Source organism: Lithobates pipiens, unplaced genomic scaffold (genome assembly GCF_037356315.1).
Source record: "Lithobates pipiens isolate NorthernLeopardFrog02 unplaced genomic scaffold, aLitPip1_a1.2 Scaffold_25, whole genome shotgun sequence".
Taxonomy (NCBI): Eukaryota; Metazoa; Chordata; class Amphibia; order Anura; family Ranidae; genus Lithobates; species Lithobates pipiens.
Genome location: NW_027507787.1, coordinates 225,103,420 through 225,126,659, shown reverse-complemented (window position 1 = coordinate 225,126,659; position 23,240 = coordinate 225,103,420). Strand labels below are relative to the sequence as shown.

The 23,240-nt window shown below is 41.0% G+C and overlaps 1 protein-coding gene across 2 annotated transcripts in view; it reads right to left on the bottom strand.

The window, feature by feature from the left end:
- Positions 1-4,889: 4,889 nt before the first annotated feature.
- The window catches only part of LOC143930921 (alpha-2-macroglobulin-like), a 174,619-nt gene continuing 156,268 nt past the window's right edge, over positions 4,890-23,240 (bottom strand). For both annotated transcript variants that reach the window (XM_077455612.1, XM_077455613.1), the window contains 4 exons: positions 14,133-14,201; positions 11,345-11,447; positions 8,802-8,843; positions 4,890-5,137 (listed from right to left, as the gene is read on the bottom strand). In XM_077455612.1, the coding sequence (XP_077311738.1) occupies positions 5,112-5,137; positions 8,802-8,843; positions 11,345-11,447; positions 14,133-14,201 (240 nt within the window). In that variant the 3' untranslated portion in view covers positions 4,890-5,111. The remainder of the gene's footprint in view (positions 5,138-8,801; positions 8,844-11,344; positions 11,448-14,132; positions 14,202-23,240) is intronic.

Genomic DNA, 23,240 nt, shown 5'->3' with positions numbered 1-23,240 from the left:
TGGTAGGGGTACTTGTACCCATTACCATTTCACACAGTGGGGAGGCCGAACATCATTGGCTGAACATCATCCCAGTGTACGGTTGATATCAGGTGAGTTTGACCTTTTATAATTTAGGGTCCATCAGATTTGGTAAGAGGCCATCTGGCTCCGTTTACATATGTCCCTTCTTTAGATCGGAAGCTTCTAATCAAGTTTTACTATGTATGAAATGCGGCATCATTTTCACCTTGCTACTTTGTTTCAGTTTGGACATTTGTTCTCACACATTATTCTAAATAATTTTTGTGAACACGTTATTTATCCCAATTATTTCATTTATTTCACAATCCTTTGAGTATTTACGTGGGAGTTTATTATCACTATTGATGGTTTAATGACATATTCAATTTATATTTTCTGATTACACCTTTAATATTGTATTCATATAGTTTGCGCATCTCCTTTTTATTATATATAAGGATAATGACCAGACAAGGATAATGACCAAACAAGGAACAGGAAGTAGGCTGTATAATGTATTTACTGGCAGAAAATTAAAGTTTTACTATTCAAAGTTAAAACAACAAGAAGGGTAGAAGATTTAATAGATGGAAAGATGAATTAATGACTGAAGGTCCGCTTTAAGGAAGGCATGCTTCACATGCTCCCTATATAAGAAGTGAGCCTCGTATTCTGAACTTGTGTCTGATGTTACATTTATATTACTGTTTCAGAAGTGTAATTGAAGAACCTGGAACTGTTACTGTATTTTCCAGGTAAAAGTTACCTCAAAGGAACAGTTGTGATCCCTTCTTTCCTTGATACCACTGCTACTAAAGAAGCTACCTGTTACATGCAGTGCAGGTCAGAAGAAGGTCAACTGTACCTCTCTATGAATTCTGAATGGTCTTAGAAGTGCCTCAAATTTATATCCAGCTAATGCCATCAACATGAGGGCAAAGCTCGTTGGTGCAGGCCCTAATTATAGGATGACCAGATGTCCCCGGCATGGACGTCCGCAGAACTTTTTTTGGGGGGGGGGAGCGTAATTTTAGAGTCACCCATGTGCTGCCCCTTTTCGACAATGCCATTATCACATTATCATGGTCAGAGGCTGCAGACGTAGTACATTCCCTAGGATAAGTAATGGATAATGGCCAACAGACCCTCTTACCAGACCCAGCCAAACTACAGAAGTGGTTCCTCCAGCTGGAGGATCGCTCACTCTGGGTTCCCTGGGGGTGACTCTGGTTAGTAGTGTAGTGTGTCTGTACCCTGGCAGTGGCTCAGTCTTTCTCTCTCTGGTGGTGCTGGGCAGCATGGCTCTCTCTGGTGGTGCTGGGCAGCGTGGCTCTCTCTGGTTGCAGGGCGCAGTGTAGCTCTCTCTCCGGTGGCGCTGGGCAGCGTGGCTCTCTCTCTGGCTTCCGCCCAGCACACAGCTCATTCTTTCTCTGTAGCACTCTCTCCCTCAGCTTTTTTCCAGGCTGCAGTCTCTCAATCTCTCTCTTGATCGAGCCGTAGCCTCCTCCCTTTGGAAAATGGAGCCACGAATCTTTGGGACTACATGTCCCATGATGCTCTCCTCTCCCAGTCTCCTTTGATTGTCCCTCAGTTATGGCCAATAGGGAAGGAACGGAGCGGGCAGGAAGCTGGGCGGGGAACCCGGTGAGAGCCGTCGTCTCTTCTCCCTGACAGGAGAAAGGGGGGGGCGACCTCTTATAGCCAGCAGCTCGCCTTTCTCCTGTCACAGTGCCACCGAGTTCTCTGCTAGACTGAGCAGGGAAAAGAGCCCGCAGTCACTCTACACTGATAAGGGGGCTTGACAGAACCTTGATGGTGTCACCCCACTGGTGGGTTCCACATATGTGTTGGCTGCCCGCATCCCGATAGCGATGGAACTGTGTTGAATTTAAGATCTGATCCCTGATTCCAGGGGGGCACTTGACTCCCCTTGCCCCTACCTGCAGACGCCCATGGTCCCCGGTTTCAAGGGACAGTCCCCGGATTGAGGACACTGTGCCTGGACCAAGTCTGTCCCCGGTTTGGTCCCCGGATTTGACTTCAACAGGAGCTGGGGCAATTTTCAAAGACAGTCAGTGCAGAATAAAAAAAAAAAAATTCTGAATTACACACCCCAACTCCTACTAGCTTAGGGGTTATCTGTGTCTCTTTCTGATGATGATGTGCTGGTCGGAGCGGATGGACTATTTCTTCAGTTTCCGGCACATGCCCATTCAGCACACATGTTCTTCTGCCTTGGCTCAAATCCCGGCCAGCCGTCTGCCGGCTTATCTTCTTGCCTTTCCCGTCAGAGTAATTTTCCTCCACTCCCCACCCAGTAGTAGCCGGGGCCCGGAGAGTGAGACCTGAGAGGCTGGGAGGTGGGCGGAGGCGAAAGGCAGCTGAGCTCAGCTGACGATGTCCAGTAGCAGGAATAGAGGGGAAGGAGATCCAATGGTGGGGCTGCCAGTGCCTTCAAGGCTTCAACACAGGTGAGCTTTGGGGGTGTCTGTGAATAGACTACATTGCACTGTGTCTGTCTCTCTGGCATAATGGATGATATCAGAACTCACAGGCAGCAGCACTTATTGGTCAGAAGTTCACAAAATCAGCACCCAGCAGCCATGTTATGTGACACACTGTGACAGAGCCAGCCAGAGCCATGATAGAGCGCCCCCTGCCTGTGAGTTATCATAATGCTGATGATCTTAACCAGTTTCCGTTCACCTGATAGCAGATTTACTGCTACAGGGCAGTTGCGCTGTGCAAGATCACTTATATACGTGATCCTGCATTTCTGGGTGTCAGAGCCAATCAGCGGATCAGGCAGACTCATCTAGGGGTCTGGCTATGTAAACAAGGCAGTTCGCCATTCTGTCAGTGTGGAAGACATTAATCCTGTGTTCATGCAAATGTACAGGGATCTATGTCTTCCCTTAGTAAAAGCACCACCCCCACAGTGAGAAAACACTTACTAGGCACACATTTAACCCATTGATTGCCCTAAATGTTATCCCCTTCCCAGCCAGTGTCATTAGTACAGTGACAGTACATATGTTTAGCACTGATCACTGTATTAATGTCACTGATTTCCACAAAGTGTCACTTAGTGTCTGATTTGTCCACTGCAATATCGCAGTCCTGCTATGAGTTGCTGATTGCTGCCATTACTAGTAAGAAAAAAAAAAAAAAAGTCCCCGGATTTCATTTTAAAAATCTGGTCACCTTAACTAATTAGTCTAGGCAAGTATCTTTCCCTTGCCAAAAGGGTGATGGAATGAGGGAGACTTGCCTATCCTAATGAAGTTATTAAGCCCCTGGGTTAGCAGTATTCAATCTCTGCTCATAACATTGATAATATTGAGATGTGGTGTGCTAAAGTGTATCTATATCTAAAAAAAATTTTTTATTTTAGATAGAATAGGGAAAGGTCAAAACTCCTGCCAGATTTTACTGTTATCAGGGACACTTTTACAAAGATATTCCCCTTATTTTCTGATCTGAGAACGTTTTTACCAGAAACAGAATGAAGGAATCTCTCAGTAAATCCTGAAAGGAGTTATGGTCCAGGTCCACGCTATAGGTAAAGTTGATCCGGGGAAAATACGATTGCCTCTCGGGGGATCAGGAAGGAATTTTTTTCCCCTGCTTTAGCAAATTGGATCATGCGCTGCTGTTTTTTTTTGCCTTCCTCTGGATCAACTGTGGGTATAGAATTGAGTATATGGGCTGGTATGATAAAATATATATATATATATATATATATATATATATATATATATATATATATATATATATATTTTTTGTGATTGAATTGGATGGACTTGTGTCTTTTTTCAACCTAACTATGTAACTATCCAAAAGGAAAAAATAAATTTGCAGTGGACACAATTTTGGGTTCTGGGAGCAAGGTATACTGGTTCTGGTAGTGCAGACAAGAGAAAATAAATAAAGCATCCTCAGTTTTCGAAACTGTCACTAACTGTAAAGCATACCCCAACACAAAGCGTAACTAAACCACTAAACCCTCCAATGCATTAGAGTAGAGGATGATGTCATCTTAGCCTCTTTTTAGATCTGCAGTTTATATAATCACACACATAGGTTGGACTTGATGGTGTCTTTTTTTGACCTCACCTACTATGTAACTATGTAACTATGCTCCAAAACATGTGATCAGATAGAAAAAAATGACTGAAAGTCCACTTTAAAGTGGTTGTAAACCCTTACAAACCACTTTGACCTACAGGTAAGCCTTAATCTGATCACATGTTTTGGAGCATAATTACATAGTAGGTGAGGTCAAAAAAATATCTCTAAACCTACACGGTTTAGGAGATATTTACTAAAAGATAGCCACCGCTGTCTACGGTGTGTGCACCGTAGACAGCGGCGCGCAGGCGCACTGGGCAGGCCACGGTGATATGCCGCTCGTGTCGGCTCCCGCACGCATTCGCGGGAGTGACGTCATTGCAGCTCCGGCGAATCACAGCGCCGGAGCAGCGAGACCCGGAAGTCAGTCCTAGATACATGGCAGCGGCGAACATGAAGACAGAGGACCGCTTCGGGCGCTTCGTTCTCAGGTAAGTTATTCATAATGAGCCAGTATGCTATGCATACTAGCTCATTATGCCTTTGCCTTGCAGGTTGCATTTTTTTTTTTTAACTGCCTTTACTTCCCCTTTAAGCTCATCAGAAGTGACCCTTGGGGCTCATATACCAAGAGTTGAGATGATAAAAAAAAAGATTTTATGACCTGGAGTAGAAAGTAGGAGTTGTCTCCGAAATGAGGCAAATGTCCTCTTGGACAGTTATCTCCAGAACAAGTGTCAGCATTCAGTTATCAATCTTTAGTGGATTTACTCTTTAGCATAATGACTGAATATAAAGTCATGAAAAGGCACACACATTGTACATGTTTTTATTTCACATATCCTTATGGTAGAGAACAGAGATAGATGATCATGGAGAATGACTATTTACTGGCATGTAAAGGAAGTTGGTCTGATGGAAGATACGATAGTGAAAATCTTATTGTCTGCAGATTAAGTGACACAGTTGAGATATTTGTTCCTGTGAATGCCGGAATGCGGGTACTGCTCCCGGCAACGTTCCAAGTCTTCATTCCTCTATCTTGAATTGCCAACGTTTTTACCTAACAATCAAGGTCAGAATGAGAAAATTAGTAGTGATGGAAAAGAATGTTTGACATCATGTATATAGCTGGTTTAGTTACTGCTACCCAAGCGTTCCTGTGCTTTAGACAGAACCAGGTCACAAGGTCTGTAGATGTTGCGGTGTGTTCCTGAATAAATTTGCAATTTCTGCCACATTTCTTCTATTCTATGTAAACTTTCAGTTATGACATCTATCTAAAGAGGCCCTGTTATCAATGATTAACATATCATTAATAGTACTGACTAGGACTAGTGACTAGGCATGTGCCATTCGTTTTGATCCGAATTCGATTAACAAATTTCGGCAAATTCAGAAAATTCCGACTGAACGAAAACCCACTTAACTAATTTTTAGTTTTAGTTTTAGTTTAGTCAGAAATTAGAATATTCTAAAATTCATAACTTTGTGAATTTGTAAGTTAGAATATTCGTAAATTCAGAAAATCTCAATTTTGCAAATTAGGAAACTCGAAAATCCGAAAAGAAAGAAAATTCAAAAGAATGAAAATAAGAATGGAAATTTGAATATCTGAAATACTCACTAACTAATAATAACTTAACTATTACCAACTATTAAATTATAGATATTGGAATTTCCTTTCGAATTTGGCTGTTAGTCGACATAACGAATACGAATTTATCCGAAGTTATGAATTATCCGAAATAACGAATGCCGTACCTAAATGAATGGAACGCAAAATAATTAATAATAATAAATAACAATAATAAAAACATGTTATTATTATTATTACGTTCCATTTGTATAGATGTGGCATTCGTTATTTTGGATAATTCATAACTTTGGATAAATTCATGTTCGTTACATTGACTAACAGTCAAATTTGAACAGAAATTCCCATACCTATAATTTAATAGTTATTATTAGTTATTTAGTTAGTTATTATTTAGAATTTTCAGATTTTGTTTCTTATTTTCGGATTTTGCCTTGGCCCGGTGCTAAATGGTGCACAGGATTTTGCTCCCTTGATAAAAAGGGGTGGGCCTTGAAAGAAAACATCAAGACTTCACAGTATATACAGCAATTCTTAAAATGTCACTAAGAAACTCAGTTAGACTAATGCCTCGTACACACGATCGGACTTTTTGCCAACAAAAACGAGGACTTTTGTCCGAAGGGTGTCGGCCCAAACTTGTCTTGCATACACACGGCACACAATTGTTGGCCAACAATTACGAACGTAGTGACGTACTAAGTGTTTTTTAAGCTCTTTAGCGCCACCCTTTGGGCTCCTTCTGCTAATTTCATGTTAGTAGAAGTTTGATGAGTGTTGATTCGTGCTTTTCTTTTTACGCTTTTCATTTAGAGCTTTTCAGTGTGTGTTTTTCATTTTGTGCTTTTCAGTTTTTTTTCTGAACGGCCGTTCGTCAATGAGACATGTTGCGGAATCGGAGGAGATAACATGTTATTTATTATTGGCCTTGGAGTTATTGGTTTGACATTATTTTTTTGGTTGAATAATGATTCGATTTGGTATATTTTCTATATTTTTGGATGCATAGAATGCACTTTTTGGTTAAGTTCTATTGGCACATAACATGTCTAATTGTATGTGTTTTTTTTTTTAATGCACAATTAAAATATTTTGTAGAATAATACTTGGCTATGTGTTTTACTTCAAATAATAGTTTGGGAGTAGGCAGTTACATTTAAAAAATACAATGTACAATTGACAAGGGACACCAACATAGTTGTATCTTTGGTCTTAAAAACTACGGGATAATGGTGTTGTGGTAACTTGAACAAATAAAAAAAAACAAAGAACATAATAACATTATTCTTGAAATCACTAGAGAAAAAAAAGCCTTTGAAATTTAGTTTGCAATAACTCCATCAGTATAACCAGCAAAGCAGCTTCTTCATTATTATCCCATTAAAGAAGAAGAGAATTGTGTGCTGCATTTTAAGATTTCATAATTTGCTGCATCACAAATGTTAATTCTCCATTATGAACACTAGTTTACAAGACCGACCGCTTCTGGCTCATCCTTGCTTCCGAGCATGTGTGTTTGTACTTTGGAATTTTGCCTGACGGACTTGTGTACACACGATCAGAAAATCCGACAACAAACATTTGTTGCCGGAAAATTTGAAAACATACTATCCAACATTTGTTACTGGAAAGTTCGACAACAATTGTCTGATACACATGGTCGGACTTACCGCCAACAGCCTGACATCCAACATTTTCCTTCGGAAAATCCGATCGTGTGTATGAGGCTTTAGTACGCTCCATCAGACAATTGTTGTCCAACTTTCCGCCAACAAATGTTGGATGGCAGGCTAGTAAATTTTTAGCGGACAGCGGTCTGTTGTCAGATTTTCGTATCATCTGCACACAAGTCCATCACACAAAAGTCCAAAGTACAAACACGCATGCTTGGAATCAATGCTCACCAAACACGACATTAGCAGACGGGGCCCAAAGGTTGGTGCGCAAGAGCTGATATTCCACGTAGTATGTCACTACGTTCGTGTCTGTTGACCAACAATTTGTGTAACGTTTGTAAGACAAGTTCCCTGCACACGCCCTTCGGACAAACGTCTGTCGCTTTCTTTGCCAACAATCCGATCGTGTGTACCAGGCTTAAGAATTGTCCCTCCACAACTGAGCGGAGCAAGGACACTTCATACATCTTTGTCACAGGTTGTCTTCAGTGCCGAAAGCTTGGGTTGTACAACTCAACTCTTATCAATTGGTGTGATTTCTGCTAGTAAAAATTCAACAGCTGCTCATACCAATCAATGATATTTCATTTTATAATAAAGCCAGGAATATGACTGTGGTTGTGGCCCAAATTTGACTCAAAATTTCCATATATTTGCTTGAGTCAAGTAAAAAGCTACAGAAACTCATTAAGAAGAGGACTAGCCTTGGCATAACTAGATCCTGATTTAACCTCCTGGGCAGTGATCCTGAGTCTGGCTCGGGTTGGGATTTTACTGTCATAAGCAGTAACCCCCGAGCCAGACTCGGGATCGCATCACTGGATACAGGGAGGACACGGAGAAGTTATTTACCTTGTCCCCTGGATCCAGCGATGTCCTCCGCGCTGTGTGATCGAGCTGTCCTCCGCTCGATTCACACAGTGCCGAATGCCGCCGAGCTCCATTCCCTGCGACGTTACGGCGCACGGGAGCGGAGATCGGTACCAAATTCAAAAAAGTAAAAGTACACAAAACACACACAGTACAGATTACAGTACTGTATAAAAAATACATACCCCCTTTGTCCCTAGTGGTCTGTGCAGTGCCCTGCATGCACTTTTATATTATAAATACAGTTTTTTCTGCCTGGAATTTGGAGATTGTCCATAGCAACCAGAAAGTGTCCCTTTTTCAGTGTTTTAGGATTTGATTACATTATTGAATAATTTTTATTATTATTTATTATATTATAAACGTTATCATACCCAGAATGTCTGCTAGACTCTGGTTTGAACAGATTTAAGAGAGTTATTCCTAAGAATTACAGGACTACAATATAAAACGCCAAATTTCCATGCAAAATAATTGTACCGCTTTCAGCACCTGAAAACCAGAACGAATCACACCGCCAGGGAGGTTAAAAAAAAAAAAAATTATAAAAAAAAACATTAGTGAGATTCTAGAAAACATCTTACCAGTACTACAAGGATGATTATATTCTGCAGCCGCGCGATCATCTGCAAGATAAGACAGTATTTTCCATTTCAAGTTTTCTTTTTTGGCTACAAATCAGTAACTTATTATACATTACCACATTAGCATATCAGTTTTGTTGGACTTTTCAAAAGGAGAGTAATTAAAGTGTTTGTAAACCAAAAAAATATAAATATAAAAAAAAACCCTACAAGACAAGTCATAATGTGCTAGTATGCATAGCATAGTAGCTCATTATGAAATACTCATTATAGATCAAAGCCTCCGCAGCAGTCCCAGCACACTGCTCTACCCGGTGACATGTCTCCCGGAGTTATTGCGGGTATCGTGGGCTCCAGCGCTGTGATTGGCCAGGGCCGTGAAGCCGTGAAGACGCCTGCGCAAGGGAGCCGCCGGTAATGGCATGTCATCTGAATCAACGGCACGAACAAGCCGTTGCTTTAGTGCGCATGTGCCAATGATGTTGGCACATGCTGATACAGGGGATATCTCCTAATCCATGCAGGTTTAGGAGATTTCCACGGTAGTTACAGGTAAGCCAGTAACATAAGTAACAAAAGCAAAGGGGACACCTGTTCCAATGACAACTGTCTAAATCAGCCCTCACTTTGGAGAGATTTCCACTTCCTTCTTGAGCAGGGGTCTCAAACTGGCGGCCCTCCAGCTGTTGCGAAACTACCCATCATGCCTATGTCTGTGGGAGTCGTGCTTGTAACTGTCAGCCTTGCAATGCCTCATGGGACTTGTAGTTTTGCAACAGCTGGAGGGCCGCCAATTTGAGACCCCTGTTCTTGAGCCTCTGAAACAGACATCAGTAAAACATTGGCAGAGGTTATAATCATTTTCTTCTCAGTCCAAGAGTAGAACAAAACATTTTTGGATGAAGTTCCACTTTAATAAGTTATGCAGCTTCTGAATTGGTACAATGCCCCTTAATGAGGACTAAGCAGTGGCGGCTGGTGTTTTTTTTATTGGGGGGGTGTGGCAAACAACCTCCCGTAGCACCTCAAACCCCCCCCCTTGCTGTCTGTTGAGACCACCGGCGTTTACTGTATCCCATCTAGGTGGCGGGCACATCAGGCAGCAGAGGGGATCGGGCATGGGTGGGCACATTATGCAGCAGTGGCGATCAGGGCATCAGCGGACATCAGGCTGTGGCGGGCATCGGGCAATGGCGAACAGCGGCTCCTGTGTCTTCTCTTCGCTTCCATCGTGCATCTGCTCACCTCCTCCTAGGCGTCCAATAGGATCGCCTGTCCTTTCAACCATTTGGGTGACGGGTCCCACCCTATTTTGAAGCCTATTAGAGCCTATGCTTCTAATCAGGTGCTTCAAAAAACACACCACCCGCCACAGGAATTCATGTGCTCGGCGTCCTGAAAGGGGCCAGTGCATGGATAGAGAGGGCTGCTCCCATGCGCCCACAATGGACGGGTTGCCCTTAGGTCTAAGGCTGCAGTCACACTTCAGCATTTTGAATCGCGGGGCAGATTTGCCGCAATCGCTGATGTGTGAATGGCAAATCGCTGGACTCGCATTTGACATGCTATTCATTTGAATGACACCTAAAAATCGAGGCGCAGGGTCTGCCGCAATTGTCGCGCGGTAAATTCGCTCTGCGATCGTGGCAACACGCATTGTGGGGAAGCATGTCGCCCCGAAAAAGTTCAGCTACTTTTGGGGCAACATGCCACGATTTCAGCGCGATTTATCAAGCAGCAATAACGGCAGACCCGCGCCACGATTCGAGGTCTCATTCAAATGAATGGCATGTCAAATGCCAGTGCCACGATTTGCCATTCATACATCAGCGCAGTGTAAATGCAGTCTAATAAATCTGAGGATACAAAAAACGACACGGATAAACTGCTAGTTGGGCAAAATATGAGGTAGGCGGTTGGAGGGTGGAAAAAAAGTCTCAACCTCCTGTTTTTACAGTCCCCAGCTGCAAGTGTTAACGAGCCCTTAGGGTTTAAAGTGGTTGTAAACCCTTACAAACCACTTTGACCTACAGGTAAGCCTAGATTAAGGCTTACCTGTAGGTCTAAGAAATATCTCCTAAACCTACATGGTTTAGGAGATATTTGCCCAAAGACAGGCACCGCTGTCTACGGCGCATGCGATGTAGACAGTGGCGCGCAGACGCACTGAGCGCGCCGCAGTTAACGGCGATATGCCGCGAGTGGCGGCTCCCGTGCACATGCGCGGGAGTGACTTCATTGCGGCTCCGACGAATGACAGCGCCGGAGCAGCGAGACCCGCGGAAAAGATGGATGCTCCGTACAAAAGGGGACAGCGATGACTTCGCTGGCTCCTGTGTCAGGTAAGTGACATATAATGGACTACTATGCGATGCGATGCATAGTAGTCCATTATGCTTTACCTTTGCAGGGAATCAAAGAGGAAGTAAACCCATCAGGGTTTACTTCCTCTTTAAATATACGTTATTTAAATGTTTTTTTTGTTTTTTGGAGATAGTGAGACGTTACATTGTATCCCACAAATAACATGTAAAGGGCATTACCTGTTTCATAGTAGTCGTATGCTTCTGCTGTAGCTGGTTTCAGGTCTTTGACCTCAATGTCCTGCTCCACCATGAAGGATAGATGTTTGTCCTGGGAGTCCAACTAGAAAAGGAAGGACAATTATAGAATGCATGAATGTAAAATTCAAACTAGTGATAGAAGCAGTAGTAGTGTTACTGAACTCCCCTCTATATTATCCTATGGGGTTGATTTAATAAAGGCTTTCTCCTCACCCCCCAGCTCTTATGCAGCTGAGAACAGAGGGAATGTGATCATTTATAAAAAGGGAAAAAAGGTATTTATAATTTATTATATCTATACAAAAATGTGCATGCAGAAAAGCATCTGGAAAGCACCCAGACTGCGTTTCTATGGTGTGAACTGGCTCTTAGGGTCAGTTCACACTATAGAACCGCAGTCCGGATGCATTCTAGATGCTTTTGTGCATTTTGATGCATATTTGGTATGATTTTGATGCAGTCCAGTTAATTTTTCTCATGAATGAGTGATGGAGATGGTGAGGTGAATGGTATCAGTGGCAAAGATGGTGGTTGCAGGATGGAATCAGTGGCAGTAGTGGTCATGGTGGGGTGGATCAGTGGCAGCAGTGATTCTGGTGGTGTGGGGGGAATCACTAGCAGTAGTGGTGGTGGGGGAAATCAGTGGTGTAGTGGTGGTGTGGGGGGGTATCAGTGGAAGTATTGGTGGTGTGGGGGGAATAAGTGGCAGTAGTGGTGGTGTGGGGGTATCAGTGGCAATAGTGGTGGTGCAGGGGGGTATCAGTGGCAGTAGTGGTGGTGCAGGGAGCTTATCAGTGGCAGTAGTGGTGGTGCAGGGGGCTTATCAGTGGCAGTAGTGGTGTGTGGGGTATCAATGGCAGTAGTGGTGCTGTGTGGGGGTTATCAGTGGCAGTAGTGGTGGTGTGTGGGGGGGTTATCAGTGGCAGTAGTGGTGGTGTGTGGGGGGTATCAGTGGCAGTAGTGATGGTGTGTGGGGGGTATCAGTGGCAGTAGTGATGGTGTGGGGGGTATCAGTGGCAGTAGTGATGGTGTGGGGGGTATCAGTGGCAGCAGTGGTGTGGAGAGGGATCAGTGGCAGTGTTGATATTGAGGGATGGGTGCCATTCACTTGCAGATCACTTGGTCCCCCCTCCACCTCGGTCTTGCTTAGGCGAGCAAAAAGGGTGGGCGGGGCCTGTGAGTGAAGGTGGGGCCAGAGAAGATGGGCGGATTGGGTGGGGACTGTGCCTGTGAGTGCAGGCGGTGACAGAGAAGATGGGCGGGACTGTGAGTGAAAGCGGAGCTCGAGAAGATGGGAGGAGTGGGCGGGGACAGAGAAGATGGGCAGAGACTATTCAGGCAGAGAGAATGAACGGAAAGAATGGGCAAAGTGAGTGGGGACTCAATTGAGGATCACAGATGTCCGGCACACAGTATTCAGAGAGTATTAATTCCTCTTTGCAGATTCCAATAAGATTATCTCCCCAAGTTCCTCAAAGAGAAAAAAATGGGGAGATAATCTTATTGGAATCTGCAAAGAGGAATTAATACTCTCTGAATACTGTGTGCCGGACATCTGTGATCCTCAATTAAGTCATTTAAAACGCTTGTTGAGCCTGGTGCGAGAGTGCTAGGCAATTCATCTGGTGAGTGTTCCATCTAAAGGGGGTCACCGTTGGTGTGGTGAAGGATTTTCATCGTTTGGGGACACTGATAAGAAAGCATACAGGAGAAGGGTGTGCTGATTTTCTATTTATCACCACTTGTCGTTCTTCTTTGGGACACTTCTATTGAGGACTTGCTTCTTTGCTTTTTTATAAAAAATTGCTTTTTTCTTTTATGTTAAAAACACATATGAAGTTGTGGTATACACATTTGCATATTTTTTTGAATGTACTGTGCTCTTTAAGGGATATGTATACACTTTAATTTGCTATGAAAATATCTTTTTACTTTTGCACATATATCTATTGGGTGAATTAAGGTCATTTGATATTCAATTTATATGCTTGTTTTGATATTTGCATATATACATATATTCTTTTTGAGGTGAATAGAATAAGGGTTGGAGAGTCCCTTCTGTACACTATCATTATATACTTTTGAAAGTGTTTACAGGGGGACTGATCTTACCTATTTAGCGCCACAAGGTGATAGTGATTTGACACAGTGAAGGTGTTAGGTTATATTTACCTTCTGATTGAATGATGTAAGTTCATTGTCAAGCACAATGCCCACCACTACCACCAACCAAAAAGGGGGAAAACAAATCTTTAATCCCAAGAAAGGCTCCCACCTTCTGACAGCTCCGCCACCTCCCGCCGCTAAATAAATTAAGGGGCGGTGCCACCTAGTGACATCACCAGGTGGCCCGCCCCCTCGTGCCATCACCGACCCAACTTGTGCATGGGGGGCCAACCTGCCAAATGCCGATCAGAAGGGTATCAATTGCATTCTGAATGAGCTCAGATGTGTCTCAAACCGATGTCAAGATCATGCCAACCACACAAATCCAAAGCCCATCAAGCCCATTTTTTTTAGGAAAAAAAAATTACCATGGAATACAATCATGAATAAAATTCAAATAGCTGACATGTCTGAGTGAGTTGAGCCCCATGTCATTTTTCAAAGAAGATGATATGGGTGGGGGGAACATTCTACAGTCAGATCCCCATGATGTAGCCCATGTTGGGTTGCCTGGCCTGATCTTCACATAACCAGTACAGCCCAGCAATATGCTGTCACTACAGTGACATGAAATGTACATGTTGTAAGATTTACATCTTACCTGGTCAAAGTACAAGACCACCTTGTCCACCTGGATATCACTTCTCTTTATCACTTTGTCTTTCTCCAGCTGTATAATGAAAGCAGTATAATATAATCACTTATCTCCTTAGTGTAAATAGTATGCTAAGTTGTATATGGCGAAAGCCACAAGTAATGAATCAGATATGCCAAGAAACGTTTATGAGGCATGGCGGGACTCTAGTCTGAAGCACAACACTAATGCCACGTACACACGATCGGACATTCCGACAACAAAAACCGTGGATTTTTTTCCGACGGATGTTGGCTCAAACTTGTCTTGCATACACACAAATGTTGTCGGAAATTCCAATCGGCAACAACACGGTGACGTACAACACGTACAACGAGCCAAGAAAAATGAAGTTCAATAACCAGTGCAGCTCTTCTGCTTGATTTGAGCATGAGTGTACTTTTGTGCATCGGAATTCTGTACACACGATCGGAATTTCCAGAACCAGCTCTCAAACATTTGTTATCGGAAGTTCCAACAGCAAATATCCAATGGAGCCTACACACTGTCGGAATTTCCGACAACAAGCTCACATCGAACATTTGTTGTCGGAAATTTTGATCGTGTGTACGCGGCATTAAGCTGACTTTGCATTAAACTATCTGATCGTACAATCTTCATTAGACTGAGCTATAACTATATACTGTAAGGGCAATTGCGATACACATTGAATGAATTGTTTAGGTAGGTCCTCATGTTACATTGTTTTTGAACATGTAAAAGAGATTGTACAATCAGATTTGGTAACAGTAAAAGAACACTATACAGAGATTGTCAAATTAGGTTGTCATCTGTATTACCAGCCTTGGGCAGATTTCTTTTCACATGTCAGTTTTAGAAGAGGCATACACAATATGTAGATGCAATCCCTTTGGTGAGCCATGTGTGCAGAGAAACCCATTACTGTTTGGAAGAACTGTGAAAGATTGTCTACACATCTGGTGGGCACTATCTCATGTCTACTGTATGAGTATTAGTAGACATGTGCACTACAGAAAAATACTTTCGTTTTGGTTTCATTCTTTATTTTTTTTTTCATTTGTTACGATTGCAATTCAAAATTCGAAAAATTAGTAAATTCGAAAAATTGTAAATTCAAAAATTCTAAAATAAGAAAGAAAATCTTGAAATTTAAAAGAATAACTAACTAACTAACAATAACTAAATATTAAATTATAGGTATGGGAATTTCCTTTCAAATTTGTCTGTTAGTGAACGTAACGAATAACAATTTATCCGAAGTTATGAATTATCTGAAATAACAAATGCCACATCTAAACAAATGGAACAGAAAGAATAATAAATAATAATAATAAAACGTTTTTATTATTATTATTATTATTATTATTAATTTGTTATTTCGGATAAATTCATATTTGTTACATTTATTAACAGCCAAATTTAAAAGGAAATTCCAATGCCTATAATTTAATAGTTAGTAATAGTTAAGTTATTATTAGTTAGTTATCATTTTAGATTTTTTAATTTTCGGGATTTTGAATTTCCGAATTTCTGAATATTCCGAAAAATTTGTCAAAGGGTTTTCGTTAATTTGGATATTTCCGAATTAACGAATTTGTCGAAATTGGTTAAAAAACGAATTTGGAACTAAACGAATTGCACTTGTCTAGGTATTAGACCAACATGTAGCAGGGCTGCCATCTCACGGAGTGATTTCTCTACCTCCCTCATCCTCTATGTGTACTGGGGGAACACTGTAGGAATGTAGAATATATACCAATATATATTCAATGTATGCCAATACAAGCAGAAAGAGTTGCAGCCTATATGTTAGGAGAGATGCTGAAAGGCCAACCCAAGTAGCAAAATAGACCAAAACACTCCTGAAATCTGAAAGGTATATACAGTATCTCACAAACATGAGTACACCCCTCACATTTTTTTGTAAATATTTTATTATATCTTTTCATGTGACAATGTGTATAACAGTGTAAATTTGCTGTCCCCTCAAAATAACTCAACACACAGCCATTAATGTCTAAACCGCTGGAAACAAAAGTGAAAATGTCCAAATTGGGCCGAATTAGCCATTTTCCCTCCCCGATGTCATGTGTCCCGTTAGTGTTACAAGCTCTCTGCTGTGAATGGGGAGCAGGTGTGTTAATTTTGGTGTTCTTACTCTCACTCTCTCATACTGGTCACTGGAAGTTCAACATAGCACCTCATGGCAAAGAACTCTCCGAGGATCTTAAAAAAAAGAATTGTTGCTCTACTTAAAGATGGCCTAGGCTATAAGAAGATTGCCAAGACCCTGAAACTGAGCTGCAGCACAGTGACCAAGCCTCGCCATGGTCGACCAAAGAAGTTGAGTGCACATGCTCAGTGTCACATCCAGAGGTTGTCTTTGGGAAATGGACGTATATGTGCTGGCAGCATTGCTGTAGAGGTTGAAGGGGTGGGGGTCAGCCTGTCAGTGCTCAGACCATACGCCACACACTGCATCAAATTGGTCTGCATGGCTGTCATCCCAGAAGGAAGACTCTTCTAAAGATGATGCACAAGAAAGCCCACAAACAATTTGCTGAAGACAAGCAGACTAAGGATATGGATTACTGGAACCATGTCCTGTGGTCTGATGAGACCAAGATAAAATTATTTTGTTCAGATGGTGTCAAGCGTGTGTGGCGGCAACCAGGTGAGGAGTACAAAGACAAGTGTATCTTGCCTGCAGTCAAGCATGGTGGTGGGAGTGTCATGGTCTGGGGCTGCATGATTGCTGCCAGCACTGGGGAGCTACAGTTCATTGAGAACCATGAATGCCAATATGTACTGTGACATACTGAAGTTGAACATGATTGGAATATTCTAAAATTATAACAACCCCAAACACACCTCCAAGATGACCACTGCCTTGCTAAAGAAGTGGGTAGAGAGTAAAGGTGATGGACTGGCCAAGCAGGTCTCCAGACCTAAAGCCTATTGAGCTCTGTGGGGCATCCTCAAATGGAAGGTGGAGGAGCCCAAGGTCTCTAACATCCACCAGCTCTGTGATGTCGCCATGTAGGAGTGGAAGAGAACTCCTGTCAGGATTAAGTTCACCTGTTGGTGGCACTGTGGTGCTCTGGGCCAATGGATGCAGTTCCAGTGTCCACCAGCAGGTGTCTTCCAGAAGCCAACAGGTTCCGATCAACCACACCTGGTGTATATTTAAGGCTGCTCCTCCCTTTCCTCAGTGTGTCACTATCCTGTTCACATTTGTATTTGATGTCTATATATATATAATTTTTTTTTTAGCGCCCCTTCTATTACCTTATGTTTAGCATGACAAGTTTTTTCTCTTGCTTCTAGGGAGCAGCTATTAGTGTTTCACTCAGTTTATTTGAATCACTGATTATTTGTTTATTTTTTTTCACATTGTAATAAGTGGCGCGGAGTTTATTTGCTGTTGTTTTTCAGCTACATTTTCACATTTATTCTAGTATCAAGGTTCACTTGTTCACTTTAAAAGACTCACGCAGACATGGATGTGTTTAATTTTATGAAAGAAATGCACATTAATTTAGAGGAAGTCTTTCAACAGACTCCTAGTCCCAATTTAGACCTAGAAAAAGGCTTCAGACAATTGCAAACAGGCATGGAAAAGCAAATAAGGCTGTGGTGGGATGTAGCCTCATTTGATATGTATATGGAAAAGAACCTGACTCCAAGGAGACTCAGGTGGGACATCAGTCCCAATGAAGGGACTGAGGACCTTCAAATGCTGGATGAATGGTACCAGTTTTTCAATGCCTGTGAGCAAAAATTGATGCAACTCATGGTCAGAAAAAGGAAAGCTAAATCTGCGATTTTGGAAGCCAAAATCGCAGATCTTAGAGAAAGAATGGTGCCATTCAGTACCACTGATGAATATTCAGAAAGAGCAAAAACTTTACAGAGCCATTTAGCCAAATATGATAGTGAAATCAAAAACAAAAAAATTAAAAAATATCAGAGGGATATTAAAGATTTTGAACAAAATAAAGTATACAAGTGGCAGGAAACTCTTCTGGCTACATCTGGTAGTGAAACTTCAGGTGAAAGAGAACCTATTTTAGATTCATTAGCCAAAGCCAAACAAGTTTCTAGCACCCCCAAGAAAATAATTAGTAAACAAGGAGGAAATCCAAAAACCCATTATTATCCACCATCCAATCCCTATCCCCACTCTTCTCCCCGTCCAATATATACTTACAATAGATATGGCCCTTTGGATAATAGACAGCCCAATTACAACTACTATGAACCGCCGAGGAATCATTATCCTCCGAGACCCCCTAGAGGTTCTTTTAGAGGTAATTTCAGAGGGAGACCGACCCTATCAAAATCAACACCAGGTGGGGGGAAGGGAGAGGATGGAAAGGGCCTTACCGTATTCCTTCCACTATCCCCCACCCTCCACAAGAATCTATAGAAAACGAGGAAAGAGGGGAGGCAGGAGAAAGAAAAAGAAAGCGAGACAATTAAATTAGGGTATTTTTAATCTGGCAGGTGTTGAGCTTTCAGAGAAAGAATTAGAAGTACTATTATTATCATGAGATGGGACGATTATTAAATGATACAAATACCTATAAAAAATTAAATGGTGATCCGACTCTAAAATTAAAAACACAACTCACAGACTGGGTAACAGAGGGCCTATATAAAGATATCCTAAATCAAAAGGAAGCTGATTACCTTATACCACATGCTCCAAAAATTCCAGTAATGTATATTTTGCCAAAAATGCACAAAAATAATGAGCGCCCACCGGGTCGACCTATAGTAAGCGGGATGGAGTCCCTGTTTGCAAGACTAGGAGAATATCTAGATGTTTTTTTTAAACCACTAGTGACCAAAAGTCCTTCTTATTTGAAAGACAGCAGAGATCTGCTAGTGCTTCTACAGGATTTAGTAGCATCAGAAGACACCATCATGATTACGGTGGATATTGAGTCACTGTATACTAATATCCAACATAAGGATGCACTTACAGCAATAAAGTGGGCACTAGCAAAAGAATCCAAACTCAAGAAGGTTCAGATAAACTATTTGATTAAAGGCCTTGATCTCGCTATGAGTAATAATTTTTTCTGGGCCAATAATGATTATTATAATCAAATAGCAGGAGTGGCCATGGGAGCACGTTATGCTCCCAGTGTAGCCAATATTGTTCTGAATAGATGGGAATTAGAAACCATCTATAAAAACATGAACAAATCCCTTATTTTTTATAAAAGATATATTGATGATGTAATTCTTTTTTGGAAAGGTACTTTGGATAGTTTTAAGGAATTTTTGAATAAAATGAACGGTAATCAATATTGCTTGAAGTTCACAGCCAAATACAGCAAGGTGGAAGTGAACTATTTGGACCTCACTATCACTAAAAAGCATAATAAGTTTGTCACCAAAACTTATTTTAAAGCTACAGATAGAAATGGGTATGTGCCTACGCATAGTTGTCACCACCCACAGTGGATAGGAGCAGTTCCGAAAGGACAATATATGCAGTTAAAACGGAACTGCGAGGAGGAGTCTGACTTCCATTCACAAGCCCAGGTTCTAACTAGTAGGTTCCTAGAAAAAGGCTACTCCCAAAAAACCCTAGAGAAAGTTGTAACACAGGTGTCCCAGATGGATAGACAAACTTTATTGGTATCAAAAGCTAAACCAGAGCACCAAGGAGCTACAGCCTTTGTGACAGGGTTCAATAGACAGTATAGACAAGTAGAAACCATTTTTAAAAAGTATTGGCCCATTTTACAGCAAGATAAGGATCTGGCATCTATAATTCCACAGAACCCCAAATTCATTTTCAGAAGGGCACCGGGTTTGAGAAACCAATTAGCCCGTAATGTTCCAGACCCCCCAAAAAAGCTTTCAACCTTTCTGGATGGGTCCGGTTTTCATTATTGTACTAGATGTAAAGCCTGCAAGCTAACCAGAAGACCTGGCTCATCAAAAAAGGTTGCTCAGTTTCAATCTCAAGTCACTAAGACAGAGTATAAAATCAAACCATTAATTACATGTAACTCGGATCATGTAACTTATGTGCTAGAATGCCCATGCTCTATACAGTATGTAGGCCGAACCACCAGACAGTTAAAAATTAGAATTAATGACCATCTCACAAATATTAAGAAAGGTTTTCCCAATCATAGTGGGTCAAGACACTTTAAATCACATCATGATAGCGATCCTTCACTTTGCAAATTTTATGGGATTGACAAGATTTCAAAACATTGGAGAGGAACACACATGAAAAGGGAAATATCAAAGAATGAAACAAAATGGATTTATAAATTAAAGACAATGCAGCCTTTAGGAATGAACATAGAGCTTGATTTGAATTGTTTTTTGTCCAATGATTGAAACCGTTTTTTTACTCTAAAGTGTCTCTCTCTCTTTTTTTAATTTGAATTTTTATCTTATGATGTAGGGTTTTGTTTTTTCCTTACATATATAGATAAGATTATTAATAAATATTTTTTTGGGAATAGTACTAATAAATCTTATAAAAAGTGCAATTAAATATTCAGGTTTAAAAACCATTTTCTGTTTAATGAGTGGTATTAGATACCTTCGCCTATAGACTGACATCTAGAGGTTAATCTTGTAAATTACAAGAAAGCAATTCCCTCTCCTTTCTTTTAATGGGAATTAATTGACAGGATTTTTATATTTTGTACAAAATTTTTTGCTATCTACAGTTCTCCTTTCCCTGTAATTTAGGGTGAACTATGTTTAGTTTTTATTTGTTTTATATTTGTTATTATGGAAGCCAGTCATTTTTTATGAACAATGGATTATCCATTAAGCCTTGAGTGGGACTGAGGCTGCGTACCAAATTAAGTGTTTCTCTATTGGTCTTTCCGATCGATCGGGACACCATAAAGAACGTTGACTCTGTGACTAGGTACGCTTTCTGATGACGTGTCAAACGAAACGTACGTCGAGGCGGTACCTAGTCACGTTCATACACGTACAGTTCCGGACGTTTTTGGTTGTCGGCTGTTTCTTGGTGGAACGCACGCCTTATACAACGAGGAACTACACATCTACTACGAAACGATTGTTTTAAGCAAGCAGCCCCAGTGCCAGGTCGGGCACCGGCATATGTAAGCAGCCATTTGGCTTTATGTTTTTGAAATTTTTATTATTAAACGGTGTCACACTATGGATTCTGTTTGCTCTCCTTTTTTTATGACCTGTCTGAATCTATGAGGAGGAGGTTTTTTCCATAAGAGGTCCATGTGAGCAGGGAATTCACCTGCATAAGCTTATTTGACTATCTTTTTAAGTAAAGTAGTCAACATCATCTGGTAAGAAGACAACTTTATCTTCACAGTTGGGGTGTTGTCTGTGTCCAAAATTTGGTGAAGGGACGTGTCACAATCTTGTAGAAGATTTCAGCCGCCTTCTGGCATATGGATATAGAGTTTTTCACTAAATGAAGTTTATATCCAGTTTGGACTGTGGATATATTTGTTTTCCTAGCATTTAAGTGGGACTTTATCGTTTATTACATTATCAGTATATATTTATTTTTTTGCAATTGTCTTATGTTTTCCAATTCATGGTGATAGATTGTCTATTACTTGAGGTGTTCTATGATTAATAAGTTTCACATTTGTAATTGATGTCTATATATATATATTTTTTTAGCGCCCCTACTATTACCTTATGTTTAGCCCGACAAGTTTTTTCTCTTGCTTCTAGGGAGCAGCTATTAGTGTTTCACTCAGTTTATTTGAATCACTGATTATTTGTTTATTCTTTTTTCACATTGTAATAAGTGGCCCGGAGTTTATTTGCTGTTGTTTTTCAGCTACATTTTCACAGATAGGTGGAATAAGATCGGTATTTGGAATAAATTTGCAAATGGACGCAGTATTGTGTGTGTTGGGGTATCTGGAACAACACACGGCCCCTACACCTACACAAATAGCTATATTGAGATGCCTTTATCAGGCTAAGAAATTGATTACCCAGAAATTTATATTTATGTATATGGAAATTTTGTACATTGTAAAAGAAAAAATTGTTAAATAAAGGTGAATTGAATTTTTTTTTAAAATGGCTCGCTACACTAGTGAAAGAATGGCTGCAGTAGGGAGAGAACACAGGAAACCACCTCATCGGGAGCTGAAGTTACGTTTTTAGGTGTACTCCTTATGCCCAGTTTCCTTAAGTGTTGAAAAAAAAAAAAGACCAAACTCAGTGCACTGACAACGTGCAAAGTACAGTAAGTCATGGTAGCTAATCCACATTCATTTTCTTGACAAAGACTACTTCTGATGGTTTCCATGTACTATGGGTTACTGACATCCACACTTAATTCTTAAGACTGCTGATTGAATTGTAGTAGAGGCACACCCTGCACTTTCAAAAATAATAGATATTCTCAACTGTGCCATCAATCTTTCATTCTTTTCTACACGTTAGTAAATCTTTTATGTAGGTGTATAGTAAAATTGTACAACCCAGAGGAAATACACAAATCCATGAACAGGCCATACAGACTCCATGTAGACAGATTCTCAGATAAGAAATGACCCCAAGAACAGGTGTAGTAATTCAGTGATGCTAACCAATGAGCCACCACCGTTCCCCACATTATTATAATTTGCACTTGTACAGTGGCCTTAAACACTAAACTTGTTTTCCTAAAGTGGTTGTAAACTTGAGTCATGGAATCTGTGCAAAGCACATGCTGTATAGCTGTAGTGTTTACTTATCTCTCTCTAAAGCTCTAAATGTTGTTTCTCTCTGGTGCTTTGTTCCTTTGCTTTCAGCATGAGTAACTTATGAGAAGTTTTCCCAACACATGAGATAAATTTGTGTCAGGAGGGGGCTTGTCTATTCACAACTAGGGATGAGCCGAACACCCCCCTGTTCGGTTCGCACCAGAACCTGCGAACAGACCTAAACTTCGTGTGAACTTTAGAACCCTATTAAAGTCTATGGGACTCGAACGTTCACAATCTAAAGTGCTCATTTTAAAGGGTAATATGCAGGTTACTGTCCTAAAAAGTGTTTGGGGACCCGGGTCCTGCCCCAGGGGACATGGATCAATGCAAAAAAAAGTTTTAAAAA